Source organism: Solanum pennellii, chromosome 11 (genome assembly GCF_001406875.1).
Source record: "Solanum pennellii chromosome 11, SPENNV200".
Classification (NCBI taxonomy): Eukaryota; Viridiplantae; Streptophyta; class Magnoliopsida; order Solanales; family Solanaceae; genus Solanum; species Solanum pennellii.
The window spans coordinates 5116983-5136252 of NC_028647.1; the positions used below are offsets into that span (position 1 = coordinate 5116983).

The following is a 19270-nucleotide window of genomic DNA, read 5'->3' on the forward strand; positions in this document are numbered from 1 at the left end:
ACCCCCCCCCCACCCCTAAGAGTACAACCCTGGACGTAGTCTATGTCTGGAGAGCATACTTGGAAAAAAAGAAAAGAAATTATCAGCAGCTTGTTCTTCTTCCTTTTTCTCTAGCCATTTATTCTCTCTTATATTCCTTTAGTTCCCTATCCACTACTCTTTCCCATTACTCCCCGCTCAACCAAGTTTTGCTTCTTTCCATTGCTTTAGTTGATCCCCGTCCCCAAACAACCCACTTCTTTCATGGGCATTACAAAAGGAATGCTCATCTTAGGACATGGAGGGTGTACTTTCCAGTTGCCACCCCCAAATGCATGGGGAAGTATCACAGCCAAAAAGACTTGGAGGATCTCGCAATTCTCTAGATCTTCTTCTCTATGTAAAAGGGCAAATTTCACAAAGCCAGGTGCCTAGTAAAATAGAAACCATCAACTAATACTGTGGACAAAATGTACCTGAGACTCCAAAATCTGCTTAGAGACTTTTTCATCATTATCCAAAGACTTGAAGAAGACCTCTACCATGTCAGTGGGTTCAAGCGCTGCTTTCTTTCTCAGCTTCTGGATCCTATTCACAACCTGCAAGCAGAGTTCAGCACCAAAGACATTCATCAGGAATCTCCCAACACAACAGTAACCAATCAAAATACAAGTAAAAGCTCGACTATATCTGCAATTAATCGCATTGAGAATAACTTTAGAGAATACCTCTCGAGCAACTCCAGCCTCAAAGAGTGAATCATCAGTACGCAAATCCAGTATCACTAAAACATCACCTGTATGTGCAAAGAATGAAACAAAAGTATAAGAAATCAGATGAAACGTAAATATTTAAATTTGTGGAGGAGATGCTTACCATCCCCTGCTGCATCCATTTCATCCTCTTTCCTGTTATCAGGACGTTTGAAACCCCTAACAATCTGCAAGTACATTAAGAGTTTGAGTTAGCTATAATAATGATAATAACAACAATAATAATAGCTCACACATTTTAATGCAGTGCAAGAGGTGCAAAATAAGCAACAAAATGATTCCCGAGAATTTTGAATATTAAGCTAAGCTAAAAAAAATCCACTTTTTTCAGAACTTAAACTCCGCTTCAAAATAAATATTGAATTTGTCTGTTGTAGCAGCCAAATTCTATTTTTCTGGCAAAGTACAATCCAAATTAATTCTGAAGACAAGAAACAGATTCCTACTTAAAGAGGTCTGACTGCACACAATAACAAAAGGATTCTCTACACATGCAATTCCTTTTCTCCTCCCACCCTTCCCTATCAATTCTCTTTTCCAGCAACTTATGTAGTCCTCTTCAAGCCAAAACAAAAGATAGATATTCACAAACTGGCAGCACTTCTGGGCCACAACTTGCAATTACTAAATAGGGCCAGCATAAATTTGCAGGAACCTTGCTATTCAGCTGCCACCTTTTTCTCATTTCCATACCTGACAGGCAACTGACCTATTATACCCTTTGTACCCAGGGTTCAATAAAGCCAACAAAAGAGAACCCATAACAGAACTGTTCAACTATTTCTGTTCCGACCGACAAATATGAGGAATTTAAAGATGCAAGTAAACATCATATTCACCTTGATATCAGTAAGCTTCAAAGTGTGTGAAGCAATAGTAAGTTCTCCTGCTTTCTCAAAAGCAATTATATCTGCGGTTGACATGGCCTTAACTTCTTTGGCAACAACACCCATCGACTTCCCCAACCTTTTTCCCAACACACTGTGACAAGGGGACCAGCTAACGATGTTAATTAAGAGAACAACAAATGAAGACAAACTTGGCAAATGACATCTAGATCACCTGAAATCTGGTTCTGCGCGCAAAGAAGCATACTTCAACGTGTCATTGCATGGGACCAAAGATTTAATGTTTAGCTCCTCGAGCACATACTGCAACCAAAAGAATCACAAGTATTGTGCTCCGACTTTATCACATTGATATATTACTTGACTAAATTAGAGTAATGAAATAATGTAAATAAAGGATTATAAGATAATATTTTTTTTATAAGGACTATAGAAACAGAAAAGAAAAAATAATAGAATAATAGGTTAATTAACACTTCAAAGGAATCAGAATGGAATGTCTGCAAAAAGACAACACTATAACAGACCTCTCTTAATTTGCCCGCAATATCATCAAGGAATTCTGAATCTGGATGTACAACCACCATTTCCCTGAAAGAAGACCAACAAACCAATATGAACTTTTGCCTTTTGTTCTGCAGGGGTTGTTGGGTAAGAGAAAAGTGCAGAGGCTAAACCTGAGTGGAGTTTTAAGAGGTTTGTTGTGACGCTCACGAATGTTTCGTGCAAGGTCAATAAGGGTCATCATCCTATTAACACTCTGCTCAATACGCTCCCATCTCTGAAATGATTTTAAACATGCATGAAACAAACTTGAGGAACGGAAGAAAAGGTAATATAGGAAATCATATGTACCTGCCCTTCCACTGTAGGATAGCTGCAATAGTGAATGCTCTCCTCTGATCCTTTAGAAACTTTCCGCAAATTTTGGTAAAGAACCTCAGTGAAAAAAGGAGTTAATGGTGCCATAGCTTTACAAGCAGTCAGCAGCACCTATATCAAATAAAGGACCTACTGTGTTAGAGAACCACTGGCAGAACTCCAACTCATTGAAAATACTAACAACAAAGAAATAAGCTACTTCGTAGTTCGTACAACTTGGAGATGGCACTTACATAGTAAAGAGTTGAAAGAGCAGTTCTGCAATCTCCTTCACCAGTACGGCCTTTTAGTCTCTTCCGATTGAACCGCACATAAATATTTGTTAAATTATCAAGAAATTTTAGGAGATATGGAACCACCTGCAAAGAGGATAGATAGACAAAACATTAACACGGATACTAGTTGCAAATTATAGATTTCCTATAACCACACACTTTGGCAAAGAGATCATGTGCTTCAATCTGCTTTTCCATCTTTAACCATAGAAGTGAATTTGTGGATCACACATCTCTTGTAACCAAAAACTTCGACATAGAGACCTGTGTGCCTATTTGCCTAGTCTCAAGCTTTAACCATAGAAAAATCTGAGAAGTGTCTCAGCAATGAAATACAAACATGTGGGTATTCTTGTTCAGACATCAGAATTAGGACTCAGCACAAACATTTGTAGGAATCAGGTTTTGAAGACAATTATAGAAGCTCCTAAACTCCCTGTAAACAGTTAAGCACATAAACTACATTTATTATCCGACAAGATTGGAAAACTAACCGTGTACAATCTATAAGCATCCATTTCCTTCCGGACAAAATGCACTAAGCTCTGAGTTGCAGAATTGATCCATTGGTCCAAGACATTCGAAGAACTCTGCAAGGTTTTCTGATCAGAAGGAATGAATGGTCCAAACCCATCAATTTCAAGTCTTTTTGCATTCTGAACAAGGAACCTATATGCATTGTACCATGGCAAGAAAACATCTTTCACCTGCATTGATATAATCATTTCCAAATTAGGAGAAAACTAAAAGTTTTCAAAAAGTAGTAACTAAAATAACTGATTAAAATCATAGAGATGATATGCCAGCATTGGTAAAGGATACACTTACCACAGCAAAAACTCCCTCTTTCTTAAAGCGCAGAGGTTCAGCACGGACAACGGGGGAGTTTATCAGATATAAACGCAATGCATCCTTCACAACAAACATAAGTAGTTATAGCCTTTCACCATAACTCGTCAATCAGAAGACTGGAGCACTTCATGTAACAATTGAGTAAATGAAGAAGCTCGTGATTGGCACAACTTACAGCTCCATAATCATTGATAACTTCTGATGGTTGAGGATAGTTCTTTAATCGTTTACTCATCTTCTTCCCATCCTCAGCCAGGACAAGACCATTGCAAATGAGGTTTCTAAAAGCAGGTTTCCCAAAAAGGGCGGTAGAAAGGACCATAAGGGTGTAGAACCTGCAATACATAAGAACCTTATAGAATCCACTATTTGAATTTTGGATCTTCTGAGACTTGGAATACATGAAAAGAACTAAGCTCGCAGACCATAATCAGAATGTAGAGAACATATTCAGAACATACCATCCACGAGTTTGATCAAGACCTTCTGCCACAAAATGACCAGGGAAATTGTTCTCAAAGAGCTCAACATTCTCAAAAGGATAGTGGATATAAGCATAAGGCATTGACCCACTCTCAAACCAGCAATCAAATACCTGGAGAAGTACGGCAAATACTTCTGTCAAAAAGCAGAACATAAAATTGAAAGAGAGGATTGAAAGGTACAAGTTCATTATAAAAGTTCAAAAAGAGGGGGTTAAATGTGGAGACTTCGTTGAACCATTAGGCCTGGAGTGCTTAACAATCACTTCAGTTTTATAGGTAGAATACTTGAGAGCTAATACTATTGAATTCATCTTGCGAAACATTTTTAATGTATTAGTTCCTAAAAAAAGAATTTGAGTTCACATAAGTGGAACAGTGCACGTATCAACCCTCAACAGGCAGACAGACAAAAAATTAAAAAATGGAGAAAATCTTGGAAGTGGCAGTCCGAGGCAGCGGAAACCTATATGTTTCAAGTACGTATTCATTATTGCTCTCTTGACAACTAAAAACTTCTCTAAGAATAAACAAATAACACTGAGAATGTAGACGATTCCGGCAGCAAAAGGAAATAATGACACTTCATTGAAATAGAGACCAGTTTCTCATTTTTTCTAACATACAGCCCTGAAGCAACATTTATGATCTTATCCAAGTCAATATCAAATATTCATCAGGTTTAACACGAGAAGCAGCATTTCAGCAGACAAAATCAGCATTAAAAATCCTACAATAAATTTAAATGGACTCTTTTCTTGATAAGGTAAATTCAAACGGACTATTAAAATGTTTTCCTAACTAAATTTGTCCTTCCCAACGATTGGCAAATATGTGAAATCCTTCATTAATCCAAAAGAAAAAAGAACCATCAATTTGCAAACTGATTCAACCTCTTTAAACTGAAGCAAATAACATGAAAATATATCTGTGAGATATACTTTTGGATGATAAATGCAATATCAATGCTGTGGCAGCCTACTATTCAATGACAGATTAACTGGTCTTACATCCTCCACACGTCGAAGAACGCCAAATTCAGCCCCCCGCCTGGATGGGATAGTAATGTGATCAATGTAGTGACGATGCAAGTCTGTCACCTGCAAATTGAGCAACCGGAAAACCGTTGAAGTTAATTGTCCTGAATAAATAGAACTTAATACTTCTCTTAAAAAAAACAAAAAAAACTTAAGACTGCAAGGAACCCAGCAAGAGGATTATTGGAGAATAAAATGCTACATTGGAGGCTAAGATTTTTCTAACAGCTCTTAAAGCTTTTCAAGGCTGTTCTATCGTATTTTAAGTTTGAACGTAAATAGCAGTCCTCTACAACATGGGTACTTTATGAGGTCTAGGTATATATAAACTAAACATGAGGTTTCTAGTTTGTTTTTGTATTAGATACTCTATTCTTCAAGAAAGATAGTTTCATCTCTTTGCATGTCTTCTTTTTGTTTACTTCACTACGTCATTTGTGTTCCTTCCGGTTATATATCCTTTGTTTCCAAATGATATACATAGACCTCTTTCTTAGCTATCTGATGCACAATAATGGCATAATGTCTTTATGAAACATACAGAAAACAGCAAAAATGAAATTATTTATAAATAACAGGGCTGGAAACACCAATGTGAACTTTATGCAGACGTACTTTTTTTTTTGAAAATGGTAACTTTGTCTATTCCTCAAAAATCAGTACACTGATCTGCATTTACAACATGTACTTCAAATTCTACTCTCTTTAACTAAATTGAGTCTAGTACATCAATTAAGGAGATAGTAGTATCATTTGAGTATAATTGATTGCACCAAAAACATTGTCGCATAAGACAATTTACTTTGAATTTTTGCATACTATTCTCAACACTATCGAAAGCTCTAGAGTTCCTTTTCTTCCATATTGCCCACCATATGATAGCTGGGACAATTCTACATCAATAATGCAGATGTAATTTAAATAAAGGAAAATGGAAACTTCAAAGAAAAATTCAACTTACGATAAAACTGAGTCACATGCAAGAGCTTATGACATATCAAAATCAAAGAATGAATCCTCGGAGAAAGATGATAAAATATTTTTAAAAACAGTAATTTCTCTTTAATTTCTCTTGAAATTGAAGGAAGTGAGTATCATTAAGAGGCTAGTTAATACACAAAAAGAGAATTTTAAATTTATCACCAACATCGAATTTGAAATGAAGGTAAAACCTTAGCACCAGAGAGCTTTTCCAGTTTGTCAATGGAGTCCATAACAATTGTTTCCACGCCATCCTCACTAGCCCACACAGGAAGAGGAGTACCCCAGAACCTACTTCGGCTAACAGCCCAGTCTCTAGCATTTTCTAACCAATTGTGGAAGCGTTTTTCCTGTAATAAAGTAACACAAAATAAAATGAAGACCGGATGAATTACTGGGTTATGTAAAGACAACTTATAAATTCCAACAATCATGATATGTTTGATGAAACAGAAGGCAGTTAGTTACTATTCATATTCAGCAAAGCTTCAATAAAAGTACATGAAACCTAATTCACAGCCTCACAGAACTCATACCTGGAAAAGCAACTGTGCTTCAACAAAAGTGAATGACAGCTAATATCTCCACTAAAGTAGGATATTACTGACAAATACCAGGCTCAGCAGTCTAGTAGTACATCATGTAGGACTATGGAATGTGGTGTTTAGAAACTTAATTTTACTGAATTTAAAATGCGGAGGTGTGGGAAATGCTTTACCAATGGTGCCACGGAGCATAAGCCCAACAAAACTTTACTCCCTCCGGTCCATTTCACTTGTCGTGTTTTCCTTTTGCACACCCCTTAAGAAAACATTAACTAAAAGGGTAATTTGACTAGATTAACCTTATTTATTATTAGATCTTAATTTAATACTACTTTTTTTTCACCACATTAATTGAGCACGGATAAAGGTGGAAATTTAATTATATCTTAATTTCTAAACTGACAACCATTTTGGACTACTTATATTAGAGTAATATTTTAAGACAGGAACATTTTACAATCTCAAATACACTAGCATGATCTGCCCCACACTATTGCGGCAACGCCCAAGGTGAGCCCCAATTCCTCTTTTGTAACATTGATTTTTCTGATATGATATATCACTACATTACAAAATGTGTATTTCTCTAAATTCCTAAAGGTCTAACTTCATTTGAGGATTGTTCCAGGGGGAGCTTTGATCAGTAAGCATTTTGTAGTGAACTCCACTAACACCTCAAACAAAGTGAAAACAGGGAGATCAATATGGAGTAAATTAAAAGGCTTCTTCGGGGGTAAGCCAGCAGCTAGCATGTGCATGGAGTAACAATGGATAATGTCTGACAATACATGGGAGTGTAACCAACACAAACCAGCGTACCAAAACAAATCAGCAAATCGCGCAAGTATAAATTACTGTGAACACAATATGTTTTCAATTATGACAACAAAAAAGATGACTACAGAAAGGAGATAGTAATTAACCTTCACAAAATCAGGAACCCAGTAGGTTTGCTTATTGTTCTCTAGCAATTGATCCTTAATCTTTTCAACCATAATAAACCTGTCCACACCAACAACAAATCATCCCAAATTATTTTTTAATACAGAAATCAATGGATGTATGATGGCATAGGAGAAGATAAGCATTATTGGTTATTAAAAGATAAAATAAACCTTATTAAACAAATGAAAAGAATATTAAAAGAAACGACTTTTCAAAGTAAAATATGCATGTCAGGTGCTAATAAAATCCATTTTTGTCGTGCTCTTTCTCGTCTATTGATCTTTCCATTAGTCAGAAAAAGTAACTCCCCCCCTTCTCTCACTTGCATTGCAAGAATAATGATTGTATAAGACAAATGTGTTTTGCATTACAACGTCCTATTTTTCCTTCAAAAAGGTAAAGTTTGAAAGTCAAATTTCCCTCATTTACTTCCCTTTGAAGCAACATATTGACCCTTGTTATCCAGATCAATTCGCCTCAAACTAAATTAAACACCGTTAAAATATATGGTTTATATAATATTAGTTCATTATGGCGTAACTTAAACAGCCTAAATGCAAGCAACTGCTATAATTCTGTTTTCTCAACGTGTGAATTATGATTGGCACCTTTTAGTGTAATAGTCTAACAGATTTAGTTTTCCTTCTAGATGTTAGCTTTTCCCTTGATAGTAATCTCCTGAGTGGATGTAGGACAGTTCAGTACTCCTCCAGAGACTAAAGTTCAGATGAGCTACCACAATCAACTAAAAGGAGAGGTTGAGCCGCTACCACCAACATTCAATGACAGTCAAAACTTATATTAGAGAACTTTAACTATAGAAGAATAGACAGACCTTCTAGGATATCAATATTACATTTGAAAAGAAACTATATACCTGATAAAATATTGATTGATGATTCTACAGAAGAAGATATTATTTAAATACTGCTATAAGAGGAAAAAACTCAACAAGGACATGGGTTTTTATGTGGATAGTTATCTACTAACTAAAAAAGGATGTGTTCCTATATTATTTGGCTAACATCAAGGTTACGGAACGATTGCTGATGAACCAGAGAGTGCAATACATAAAATCAGGAATCAACACCAGCTGGATTTTTTTTGAGAAAGATCCTTAAGAAAACCAATCTCAGCTACTTAACATCCGAACCAACAAGAGCTGTGGTAGATTGGTAAGTATTCCTACATCATTTATTAGAGGTCTCGGGTCCGAGCCCTGTTGGGTATGGAATCGCCTTTGTTAGGGATCAGTTTAATCCTTGTATGGGACTTCCGCCGGGCACCAATACGGGTACCAGACACTAGGTAGGAAACTAAAAATAAATATAAAAACATTCGCTATGATACACTCAATATATGTAATCCGAAGTGAGATTATCAAAAGAGAAAATGGAGAAAAAGTAAGTGTACAAGGAGAAAATGCAAAAGAAGCTGATTCTCATTCCAAAAGGCCATAATCTCAGAGGACTAAATAAATACAGAAGAATAACACAACAGAAAAATAAAGGATAGAAACATAGAGTGATGCATGGAATGATCGAAGTATGTTACCAACTAGGAACTGCTCTGTAAATCAGAGGTGTATCAGATCTCCAGCAAAAAGGGTAAGAATGCATGAACTTTCCAGATTTAACAAGCCTTCCTTTATCCTGAACCAAACAAAAGTATCTTAAAGCATGGATATTGACCATAACTAAATAAACGACCATGAGTTTATAAAACCATACACAAACACAATCCCTCACTCAGATTGAGGAAAAGCTACCTACAAGCTCTTTGATGGGCATTTTCAGCCACTTTTATTCAGAAATATTGTGCCACAAAAAGTAGAAGACTCTTACCTTCACAGCTTGAGTGATATCATTATCTGCATCCTTTACATACTTTTCTCTGAAATCAGTAATCCTATCCGTAAAGCGGCCATTATCATCGACCGCCACAACCAGGGTCTCCCCCTACAAAAAGAAAAATCAAAACAAGTCAATTTCATTGGAGCTCAAGGTCACAATATCATTAAACACAATAAATACAAAGATTGATTTAGTCAAACACTTGGAGAAAAGGCTTGCAGTCACAATATATGCCACTTAATTTGCAAAGAATGACCAAGAAAAATGTCATAATACACAATGTACTTCCATTGGCAAGAAAACCATGATTCCATGAAAATCCAGATATTATTAGATAATTTGTAGAGCCAGAAGAGACAGTGAAGATTGATCTCCTCATGTATATAGTGGTCAGTATTAAGGGAGAGAAATGCCAAATTTCATGAAGATAGGTCCAACTCCATTCACAACGCCAAATGGAATTATATTGTATCTTTAACATGTTTGGTGTAAAGAGCTATGTATAGAAGATATTGAACAGATAATAGATCTGATAGGGAGTCTTTAATTTTAATTTTTTTGTGGTGGCCGCATATCCTCAATGCTGAAGAATACAAATTTACCCGTTTCATAAAAAAATAAGGGGTAAAAAAGACCATCAAAAGGCCAAAGTAAACAAGCACAATCAGCTCCTAATATTTTCACAAGCTCCCAAGACATCATTCCAGTATATTTTCCAAGGAAGAAAGGGTGATCCCAAGTCAGATATTGCATCAGAAAGTAAAAGAGATAAACTCATGCAGGTCCTAACACTAGTATGAATGTATTATACAGCCAAAAGAAAGCATATAAGTTCCACAGCATATATACATATACAGACAATGTCACATGTTTTTTATTACAGAATATAGGATTAATTGCAAGAATACTTTGAAGTTCCATAAGTACTCCAACCTTATTAATTATGTTGTTTGCGATACAAACACGATAATCATCCTCACCAAAGGCAGGAGCACAATGAACAATTCCAGTCCCACTGTCAGAAGTCACATAATCATCCGCAACGACTCTGAATGCTGAATCAGAAAAATCCTTGAAGTAATCGAATAGTGGAATGTACCTGCATTGAATATCTATATAAGCTTTCTGGATAAAATATCTACAAGTTAACCTTGAAAGTCAATACTGGCACAGAAAGTTAAGTTCACCACTGATCAAATTGTTAGTCTCATGCAAAAGAAAAAATTTTAATTGTGGGAAGGGATCATCCAAAAAATGACCACACGCATTGGTACTTAAAATACAGAAGAACAAACTGAGTCATGCTGATACTTCTATAAAATTTATCTTACTTATCAACCCCAAAAAAAAAAAGTCCAGATAAAAGAGAATGTCCAAAAGTTCCACAGCTACATGGTTAAAATCATATGAAAGCCGACATTCTAGGTCCAAGAAGGTTAAAGAGAATCTTTGAATGTACTAGGATACATAATACACGCAACGCCTATGAGCCCTTCCACTACCCATATCTTCTCTGTTTTCCTGCCTCTACGTTTCTAGCTAAAATAAAGTGAACTGTGACATGCCCCACAAAAATGTATACAGCAGACCACCTAACCGCCCAATCAATCAATCACCATCCAACCCATCCAACCACCAAAATAGAGAGATGGTAGTTGGGGTCCAATGTGGAGGAGGGTAAGCATGCCATTTTGCCTCTTGTAAGATACAGATAACCGCTAATAATGTTCATCACCTTCCAAACTCTCCCATTTATTCCAAGAAAAAGGACAGCAAAAGGGAATAAGGAACTGTAACTAGTGGGCAGGATCCTAATATCAGATATTAGACACAGACTGAGAACCACACATCCTAACATGCCTAAAGCCAGTTCATTGAAAATTTCTTTGATAATCACATCATTTGACAGTAGAGTTCAATTCTTAAACAAAACACTTGCATATCATTTCTTCATGTAAAAGAAATGATCCATTTGACGTCCCTTGTTTTTGACACTTTGCTCTCTTAGGATCTTTCTTTTCTTTTCATATTTTAGGGTAAGGTTAATTTCCTAATTAGACAAGTCCAACATTACAAGCAAAAAAAAAAAAAAAACTTGGGATCATACCCAAAGAAGACATCCCTGTAAGAGGAGGTAGAGAGGTGTGAAGTCACACCTGCTTGTTACACAAATGATAAGAACCAAATACATCCGTAGAGTCAACAATCTATCAAATTTCAATGTGCTGGCAAGTGTCAAAGATTGATCTTTCAAGGAGATCGTTCGAATAATTCAAGTTGTAGCTGATAAAATCATTAAACAAGTTCAACATAAACAAAACAAAACAAAAAACTGAGACAAATTACCAATGAAGCTTTTATTTACAATGTGAAGCATGAGTTGGTCAGGTATGAAGTAGTATACAAGGTAGAAAACATGTAAATCAAGTGAACCTCAAATTAGAATGTAAAGATGAGGGATTCACTTCCATCAACTTCCACTTAAGATACTAGCTACCATATTGTAAATGACAAGAAAAAAACGTTTTGCAGCATATGAAGTGACAAAGTTGAAGATGAAAATTGCTCACTTCTTCCCCACTAGGGACAACCCAGGAAATTTATCCAACACTTCATAAGTTTCGACATTCTGTGATTTACCACCAGAAGGCTTTGTCTTAGAATTTGGGATTTGAGTGTCAGCAGCAGGTCCATTTGGAGCGACCTTTTTGGCTTTCTCAACTGGTAGCTCAGCCAATCGAGATTCCGCCACTACATAAATCTTCCCGTTGAATTTATTGCGAACCTGATTACATAACCAAATCAACATTAACAAACTCAGTTTAGAGTAAATATACCAGATTTACACGCATGTTCCATACCAATAAAGAAATATGATACATGTTATAAATCTAATCCTGAGAGATGCAACTCCAATTAAATGGTTGTCATGTAATGTACAATTTGATTAAATATAATGAACAGTTAATACATCTCAGAACAGGAAATTAACAAAACTGAAGACCTTTGGCTTATAACAATACTAACTACATTAGAAGCACTATAATAAGTTCAAGTAACAACAAGCCCTTCAGACTCCGAAAGTAATGTCAATCCAATTAAAGCAACAATAACTCAAATTTCAATCCATAAGTTTTACTAAAGGACTAACCTTGACGTATACAAAATTGGCGTTCACACAAAGAGCAAGATTACTTGGAAGGGTCCAAGGAGTAGTAGTCCATGCAACAAAGGATGCACCCTCAGGATCATCAACTATAGGGAATGAAACCATGATTTCGGGGTCGCTTACTTCCTGCACCAGACCCAAAAAGGAAAATAACTTTTTGAACTTTGTGATGAAGGAGAAAACAATTGCACTTTGAGCGCTGCTAAATGATTTCCATTACAGACCTTGTAATTTGAATTAGCTTCAAAATTGGATAATGGAGTCTTCAAACCAGTACTATAAGGCATAACCTGCAAAAAAATCAGGAAAAGAGTCAAAATTTCTTTTAAACCCATCTACACTACTGTTTCTTTCAAACCCAACTACACTGGCGTGAGCCCATCTGGTCCAATATAGGTGGAGAAGTTTGTCTGACACTCAAATGAGTTCAAGCATGCTGGCTGGTAGATTGATAAAGGTAGCAACAAGCCCGGACAGGCAGATCATAGGGGGGAAAAGGAGATTTTCCTCAATCTTAATACTCATTTTTTAATTTTATTTTATTTTATTTTTGAGAAAGGTTACAGTATTACAATTATTTAGCACAAAGGTTGTGCTGATAGCCATATAATATTCAATAAATTGTTCTTTTTAGATTTTATTTTTTGGGTAAAAAAAAAGATACTAGAACAAGCATCATCCTTAATTACACTGTTGTTTTTTTCAAACCAACAATACTATTGTATCTGGCAAGTGAAACCCATATGAGTTTGAGCTTGCCGCCTAATGGGTAAATTAAGGTAACCTTTTTAAATAAAAAAGGTTAAGAGTGTTATAAATTTTCAGCATAAAAAATCTTGATGAATTGATTTTTCTTTAGATTTTATTAAGAAGCACACATCAAGCATCATATTGAATTACACCATAAATTCAAGAACAAGAAAAAAGGATAAACCTTTATAAATAAGTTCCTTCTAAAACAACTAGACTAATTTGAGCCTGTCTGTTCCAATCATGGTGGACAAACTTATCCGGCACTCGCATGAGCTTAACCATGCTGGCTGGTGGATTAATTGGGGGAACCCATAGAGACAGCTAATAGCCATACAACACTTGAATAACTATTTATTAATTAATTAAAAAGCATATTACTACTGTTACTATCCTCAAAAAAAAAGCATACTATTTTCTAATTAAACTATCGGAATCAGCCTCTCTCTACCTCTGAGTTAAGGGTAAAGTCTGTATCCTGTGTAACTATTGTCATACTACTTTTTAATTAAGCATCAGCTTGAATTACACAACAAGTTGAATAATAAGAAAAAAGGACAAATCTTGAAGCCTCTATAACCAAGACCCTTTAGAAACAACTAAACTGCTGTTTCTTTTACCCAGCTACATACACTACAGTTTCCTTCAAACCCCAACTACACTGATCTGCGCCCATATGGAATGGTGGACAAATTCATCCGGCACTCACATGAACTTAAGCATGCTGGCTGGTGGATTAATTGGGGGAACCTTTTTCTCAGCACAAGGACAGTTGATAGCCAATGAACTGTTTTTTTTAACAAAAAAACGACAAAACTTGAAACTTTATAAAATAAGACCCTCATGAAGCAACTAAACTACTGTTCCTTTTACCCATCTACACTACTCCGGCACTTGTATGAGCTTAAACATCCTGGCTGTGCCTTTTTCTCAGCAGAAAGACCACTGCTGACAGCCCCGTAATACTCAAAGAACAGTTTTTTTTTCAAGTTAAGTAAAAAGCATACTACTTTCTAATAAAACATCAACTTGAATTATACATAATGCTCGTTAACTGTTCTTTTAGTTGAGTAAAAGGCATACTACTTCGTAATTAAACATCAGCTTGAATTATACAACAAGTTGAAGAACAAGAAAAAAAGGACAAACCTTGAAGCCTCTATAAACAAGACCCTTTTCATGCAGCTTAGCAAAAACCCACCAAAGACTCTCCATATACTTCAAATCCATAGTCTTATACCCATTCTGAAAATCAATCCATCTCCCCATTCTCACCACAGTTTTTTCCCATTCTCCAACATACCTTGTCACAATAGCTCTACATTCCTCATTATACTTATCAATCCCCATTTCAATCACTTGTTGTTTAGTCTTAATCTGAAGTTTCTCATCAATTTCATGTTCAACTGGTAATCCATGACAATCCCACCCAAATCTTCGGGTCACATGATGACCCGTCATTGATTGATACCTGGTCACAATATCTTTGATTGTACCTGCTAATATGTGGCCGTAATGAGGTAAACCTGTTGCAAATGGAGGACCATCGTAGAAAATGTATTCGGGTTGATTTTTTGTCTTTTCGAGCTGGTTTTCGAATGCTTTGACTTCTTCCCACCATTGAAGGACTTTTTCTTCTTGATTTGGGAAAGAGAAATCTTTGCCTTCACATACATCTTCCATTGATGTTGAGTGGAGTGGAGACGAGAGGAAGATAGAATCGGCGTGGAGAGATGTAAAAAAATTCCTAGGGTTTAAGAGCTAGACTGGTACAGTGAGGAAGAAGAAGGGGGTTACCACAATATTGTTTACTTCTCTTTTCTTTTTTTTTTCAGAAATAGACGTAAAATATACTCGAAGTATTGAAAATGGTACCCAATTACCCTCATCCACCTATTGACCCCAAATACCCTTCACATCCACCTTTGGGTCCAAATTTACCCCTTCATTAACCGACCAAAATAAAAAATAATTAAATAATAATTTTTAATTACGTGACACTCAATCATTAATTGTAATTTAATTATTTAAAATAATTTTAAACCCACACATTTTAACTAAACCCGCCCCACTTGACCCAATTTAAAAAAAAATCATCTAATTAAAATACCCTAAAACCTTATTCCTCCAATTTTCACAACTTCCATGGACTCCATTGTCTTCTTCTTCTTCTTCATCATGAAGAAAATGTCAGCTTCTTCTTCAGGGGAAGAAATCGAAGAAGAAGCTGACATTTTCTTCATGAAGAAGAAGAAGACGACAATAGAGTACATGGAAGTTGTGAAAATTGGAGGAATAAGGTTTTAGGGTATTTTAATTAGATGGGTTTTTTTAAAATTGAGTCAAGTGGGGCGGGTTTAGTTAAAATGGGTGGGTTTAAAATTATTTTAAATAATTAAATTATAACCAATGGTTGAGTGCCACGTAATTAAAAATTATTATTTAATTATTTTTAATTTTGGTCCGTTAATGAAGGGGTAAATTTGGACCCAAAGGTGGATGTGAAGGGTATTTGGGGGTCAATATGTGGATGGGGGTAATTGTGTACCATTTTAATACTTCGAGGGTATTTTAGGTCCTTTTCCGTTTTTTTTTTTTTACATAAGGGTTGGTAGTCACGTTGAATTTCGACTAATTTAAATTCATATTATATGTGATAAAAAAGCTACTTATCAAGGATTTTTTTGTCACGACTCACTAGTGTTATGTTTTAGGGGAAGATGTCGTTGGGCTTGATTTTTTTTTTTCATTTGTGGTGTTCAGATTCACTTTTATTGACATTCATTAATTTTAGTGTTATTAAAATTCAATAGCTATAAATATTTTATTTATTTAAAAAGAAAAAAAGGACTATACTTTATGTCTTTTTCTAGCTATAGTTTTATAATAGAACAACTTTTACATATAGTAAATACAAAATTAATATTTATATGTTATAGCAAAGTTTGTATAATTGCGCTCCATAGCAAATATAAATATGTATAATCCGTTATACATATACAAAGAAACCAATTGTATAATTTGTTATATATATATATACAAAAGAAAGCAATTGTATAATCTGTGTATGTATAAAACGAGAAAGAGAAAAAGACAAGAAAATTGGGCAGGGAAATATTTGTATTGTATAATTATAAGTGAAATAGGATGAAGATATATGTATTCGCAAGTGAATATACAATTTTCCCTCGCTTTACACAAACAGAAACACAATTTATACATGTCATTTCTGTTTTGTATAAGCGATAGAGGCGAGGATGGCGAGCTAGATCTGGGAAAGTGGCAAGCGAAATCTGGAAGAGGAAACGAAAAAATATATTATATACAATTTTTTCTCGCTTTATACAGAAACACATTTTATACACTTGTGTTTGTATAAAAATGAAAGGGAGCGAGCGAGAGATGGAGCGAGAGAGGAGAGTGGCAAGCGAGAGTGTGAGGGAGAGAGGTGACTGGCAAACAGTTTGCTACAAGACACAATTAAATCAGTATGGTTATAACATTTAATTTGATTTATTAGTTTGTCATTATATACAATTTTCCGTTTATATATGGTTTTTACTTTTTTATTTATACATTGATACAGTTTTAATTATAATTGAACTAAATAAGGAAAATGTGTTAATTGCTTAGGTTGATATGAATATTTTGTATTTAAATTGGTATATTTCTTTATAAAACTTAAAGTATTAATATATCAAGGATACATGTATTTATTAAAACTTAGTGTATTAATATAATGAATAAGGTAAAGTATAACAATTTCGTATATGAACACGACAATTTGAGAATTGTTAAATAAAAGGAATAAAAATGAATAGCCCAACGTGGCATACATATGAGTACATTGTTGTTAAGCAAAAGATGGATATATCGGACAATCCACAAACAAGAAAAATCGAAAATAATATTATATGTAGGTATCAAAGTGTGTAAGTATGTGATTGTATGGAAAAAATGAAAAAGCCAACAAACGCCAATTTTTTTTTGTCAATTTTTTCCAGTAATAGTTGAGGATTGATGTTAACTCGGGTATTTGTTTATAAAAATATAGGAAAAGACATAAATTCTCCCTTCAACTTGTATCGAAAAGTCTGTTACACACTTTAACTATAATGACGACCTATTACACACTTGTTCTTGTTCAAAGTGTAATTAATACCACCCCAAAACTGACGTGGAAATAAAATTAAAATTAAAGATAAATTAGGTGCGTTTGATTTGAAATAAAGTTAAAAAAAGTAATTTTTTCAACCCCCTCCCCCCTTTTCTTCTTTCTCATGTTCTTCTCTTATTTCCTTCATAAATGTTCTTTCTCACGTTCTTTCATTTTCTTCTTATTATGTTCTTCTATTATTTCCTTCATAAATGTTCTTTCATTTTCTTGTTAGCACATATTTCATATTGTCAATCAATTTCATTTTCTTCTTTTCATATTTTTATAATTATCCATTCAATTTCAGCATTATACTTAGAAAAAGTAATTTTTTTTTTAATTTAAATTTCATATAGCAATCAATTTTACACCATTTGGGATTTGTACTACATGTCCAAAAACCTCACATTTAGCAAGTGAGTCTAGTTATGATTGAATTGCCTCTCATCATTTGTCAAATCAGATTTTGTCGATATTCTCGACAGATAAGGGTTCAAGATCCTCACTGTCTTGCATAATGTTAACTGCAACTTTATAAGCGAAAGCATTATCAACTATGATTTTTGATCGATCTAAATTTATCCCTATCACCCTTAGAATTTATTGAAAGTTTTTCATTCACTTGAGTCTTGAGTTCACTTATCTCTTCAAGAATATAAGGATTAATCACATCTTGAATCTCTTCGTGAGATTTTTTTATAGTGTCATTATTCGTACTTCTTTTCTAAGATTTTTATCAATTGAACCCAATGGTCTTCCACGCTTCAAGCGTCTTAGTTAATGTGACTTATTTTTTTTTATTTGATGATCAACAACATCAATCTTATGAGAATTTAATAACTTCTAGAGAGTTTTTTCTTTTATTATGAAAATAAAACTATATAAATTTATTAATTTCCATTATGGACAATTTCGCTAGTGACATAATTGTTAATTGTGCTATAATTTCTTTTTTCATTTGAATTTGGTGGAGGATTATTACTTATTCAGGTGTAATTAAATTGATATTATAATTATATAATTTAATGAAGTAAATTGATTTCAGTTAATCATAAATGAATATTAAAATTTTATTTATGACATAATACATAAACATGACTCTTAACTTGGCGTCAATTGACAACTATAACCTTTAACTTTGGATGTGCACAAGTAGACACTTAAACTTGTATAAAATTGAACAAATAGACACATTCGTCCTACATGTTACCCTACATGACAATTTTGTGTCCTACATGGCATCCAATGTGTATTATGTCATGTACGACATGTGTGTCTACTTTTTCAATTTTATACGAGTTTAAGTGTCAACTTGTGCATACTCAAAGTTGGAGGGCGTAGTTGCCATTGAAGCTGTAACACCCCAAAAAATTTATGAACTAAGACTCGAATCGTTCATCGTAGTGAGTGAAATTTTATTAAGGAATTACAATTTCTTAAGTTTTAAGGTCAGTAGTTGTAGCACCTTGAGTTCAAAAAAAAAAAAAAGAAATAGTAAAATCTGAAATTTTGCAAGTTAAGTTAAATATGAGTTTTTGATCAACTTCAAAAAACCATAATTCATAGCACAGGATGATTTAGGTGTTTACAAGATACTTAAGGAAACATCTTTGAATTATCTTTCCAATGCCACCAAGTTTGCTAAATTTCGAGTTTGGATGAGTGAGATATGATATTCTGAAATTAGGCTGTTCAGTTAAGGAAAATAACCGAAAATCGAACTAGATTGATAACAGACCGGAA

General features: G+C 34.5%; 1 protein-coding gene across 1 annotated transcript in view; it reads right to left on the reverse strand.

Moving 5' to 3' along the window:
• Positions 1-15181, reverse strand: part of LOC107004557 (isoleucine--tRNA ligase, cytoplasmic) — a 17540-nt gene extending 2359 nt beyond the window's left edge. The window contains exons 1-23 of the mRNA XM_015202799.2: positions 14521-15181; positions 12846-12911; positions 12604-12747; positions 12023-12237; positions 10386-10551; positions 9444-9557; positions 9154-9251; positions 7578-7656; positions 6301-6459; positions 5102-5191; positions 4071-4204; positions 3785-3944; positions 3586-3669; positions 3252-3464; positions 2716-2841; positions 2456-2593; positions 2278-2381; positions 2128-2191; positions 1815-1903; positions 1592-1733; positions 856-919; positions 708-775; positions 456-578 (exon numbers count right to left, since the gene is read on the reverse strand). Coding sequence (XP_015058285.1) covers positions 456-578; positions 708-775; positions 856-919; positions 1592-1733; positions 1815-1903; positions 2128-2191; positions 2278-2381; positions 2456-2593; positions 2716-2841; positions 3252-3464; positions 3586-3669; positions 3785-3944; positions 4071-4204; positions 5102-5191; positions 6301-6459; positions 7578-7656; positions 9154-9251; positions 9444-9557; positions 10386-10551; positions 12023-12237; positions 12604-12747; positions 12846-12911; positions 14521-15054 — 3174 coding nt within the window. The 5' untranslated portion in view covers positions 15055-15181. The remainder of the gene's footprint in view (positions 1-455; positions 579-707; positions 776-855; positions 920-1591; positions 1734-1814; positions 1904-2127; positions 2192-2277; positions 2382-2455; positions 2594-2715; positions 2842-3251; positions 3465-3585; positions 3670-3784; positions 3945-4070; positions 4205-5101; positions 5192-6300; positions 6460-7577; positions 7657-9153; positions 9252-9443; positions 9558-10385; positions 10552-12022; positions 12238-12603; positions 12748-12845; positions 12912-14520) is intronic.
• Positions 15182-19270: the final 4089 nt, after the last annotated feature.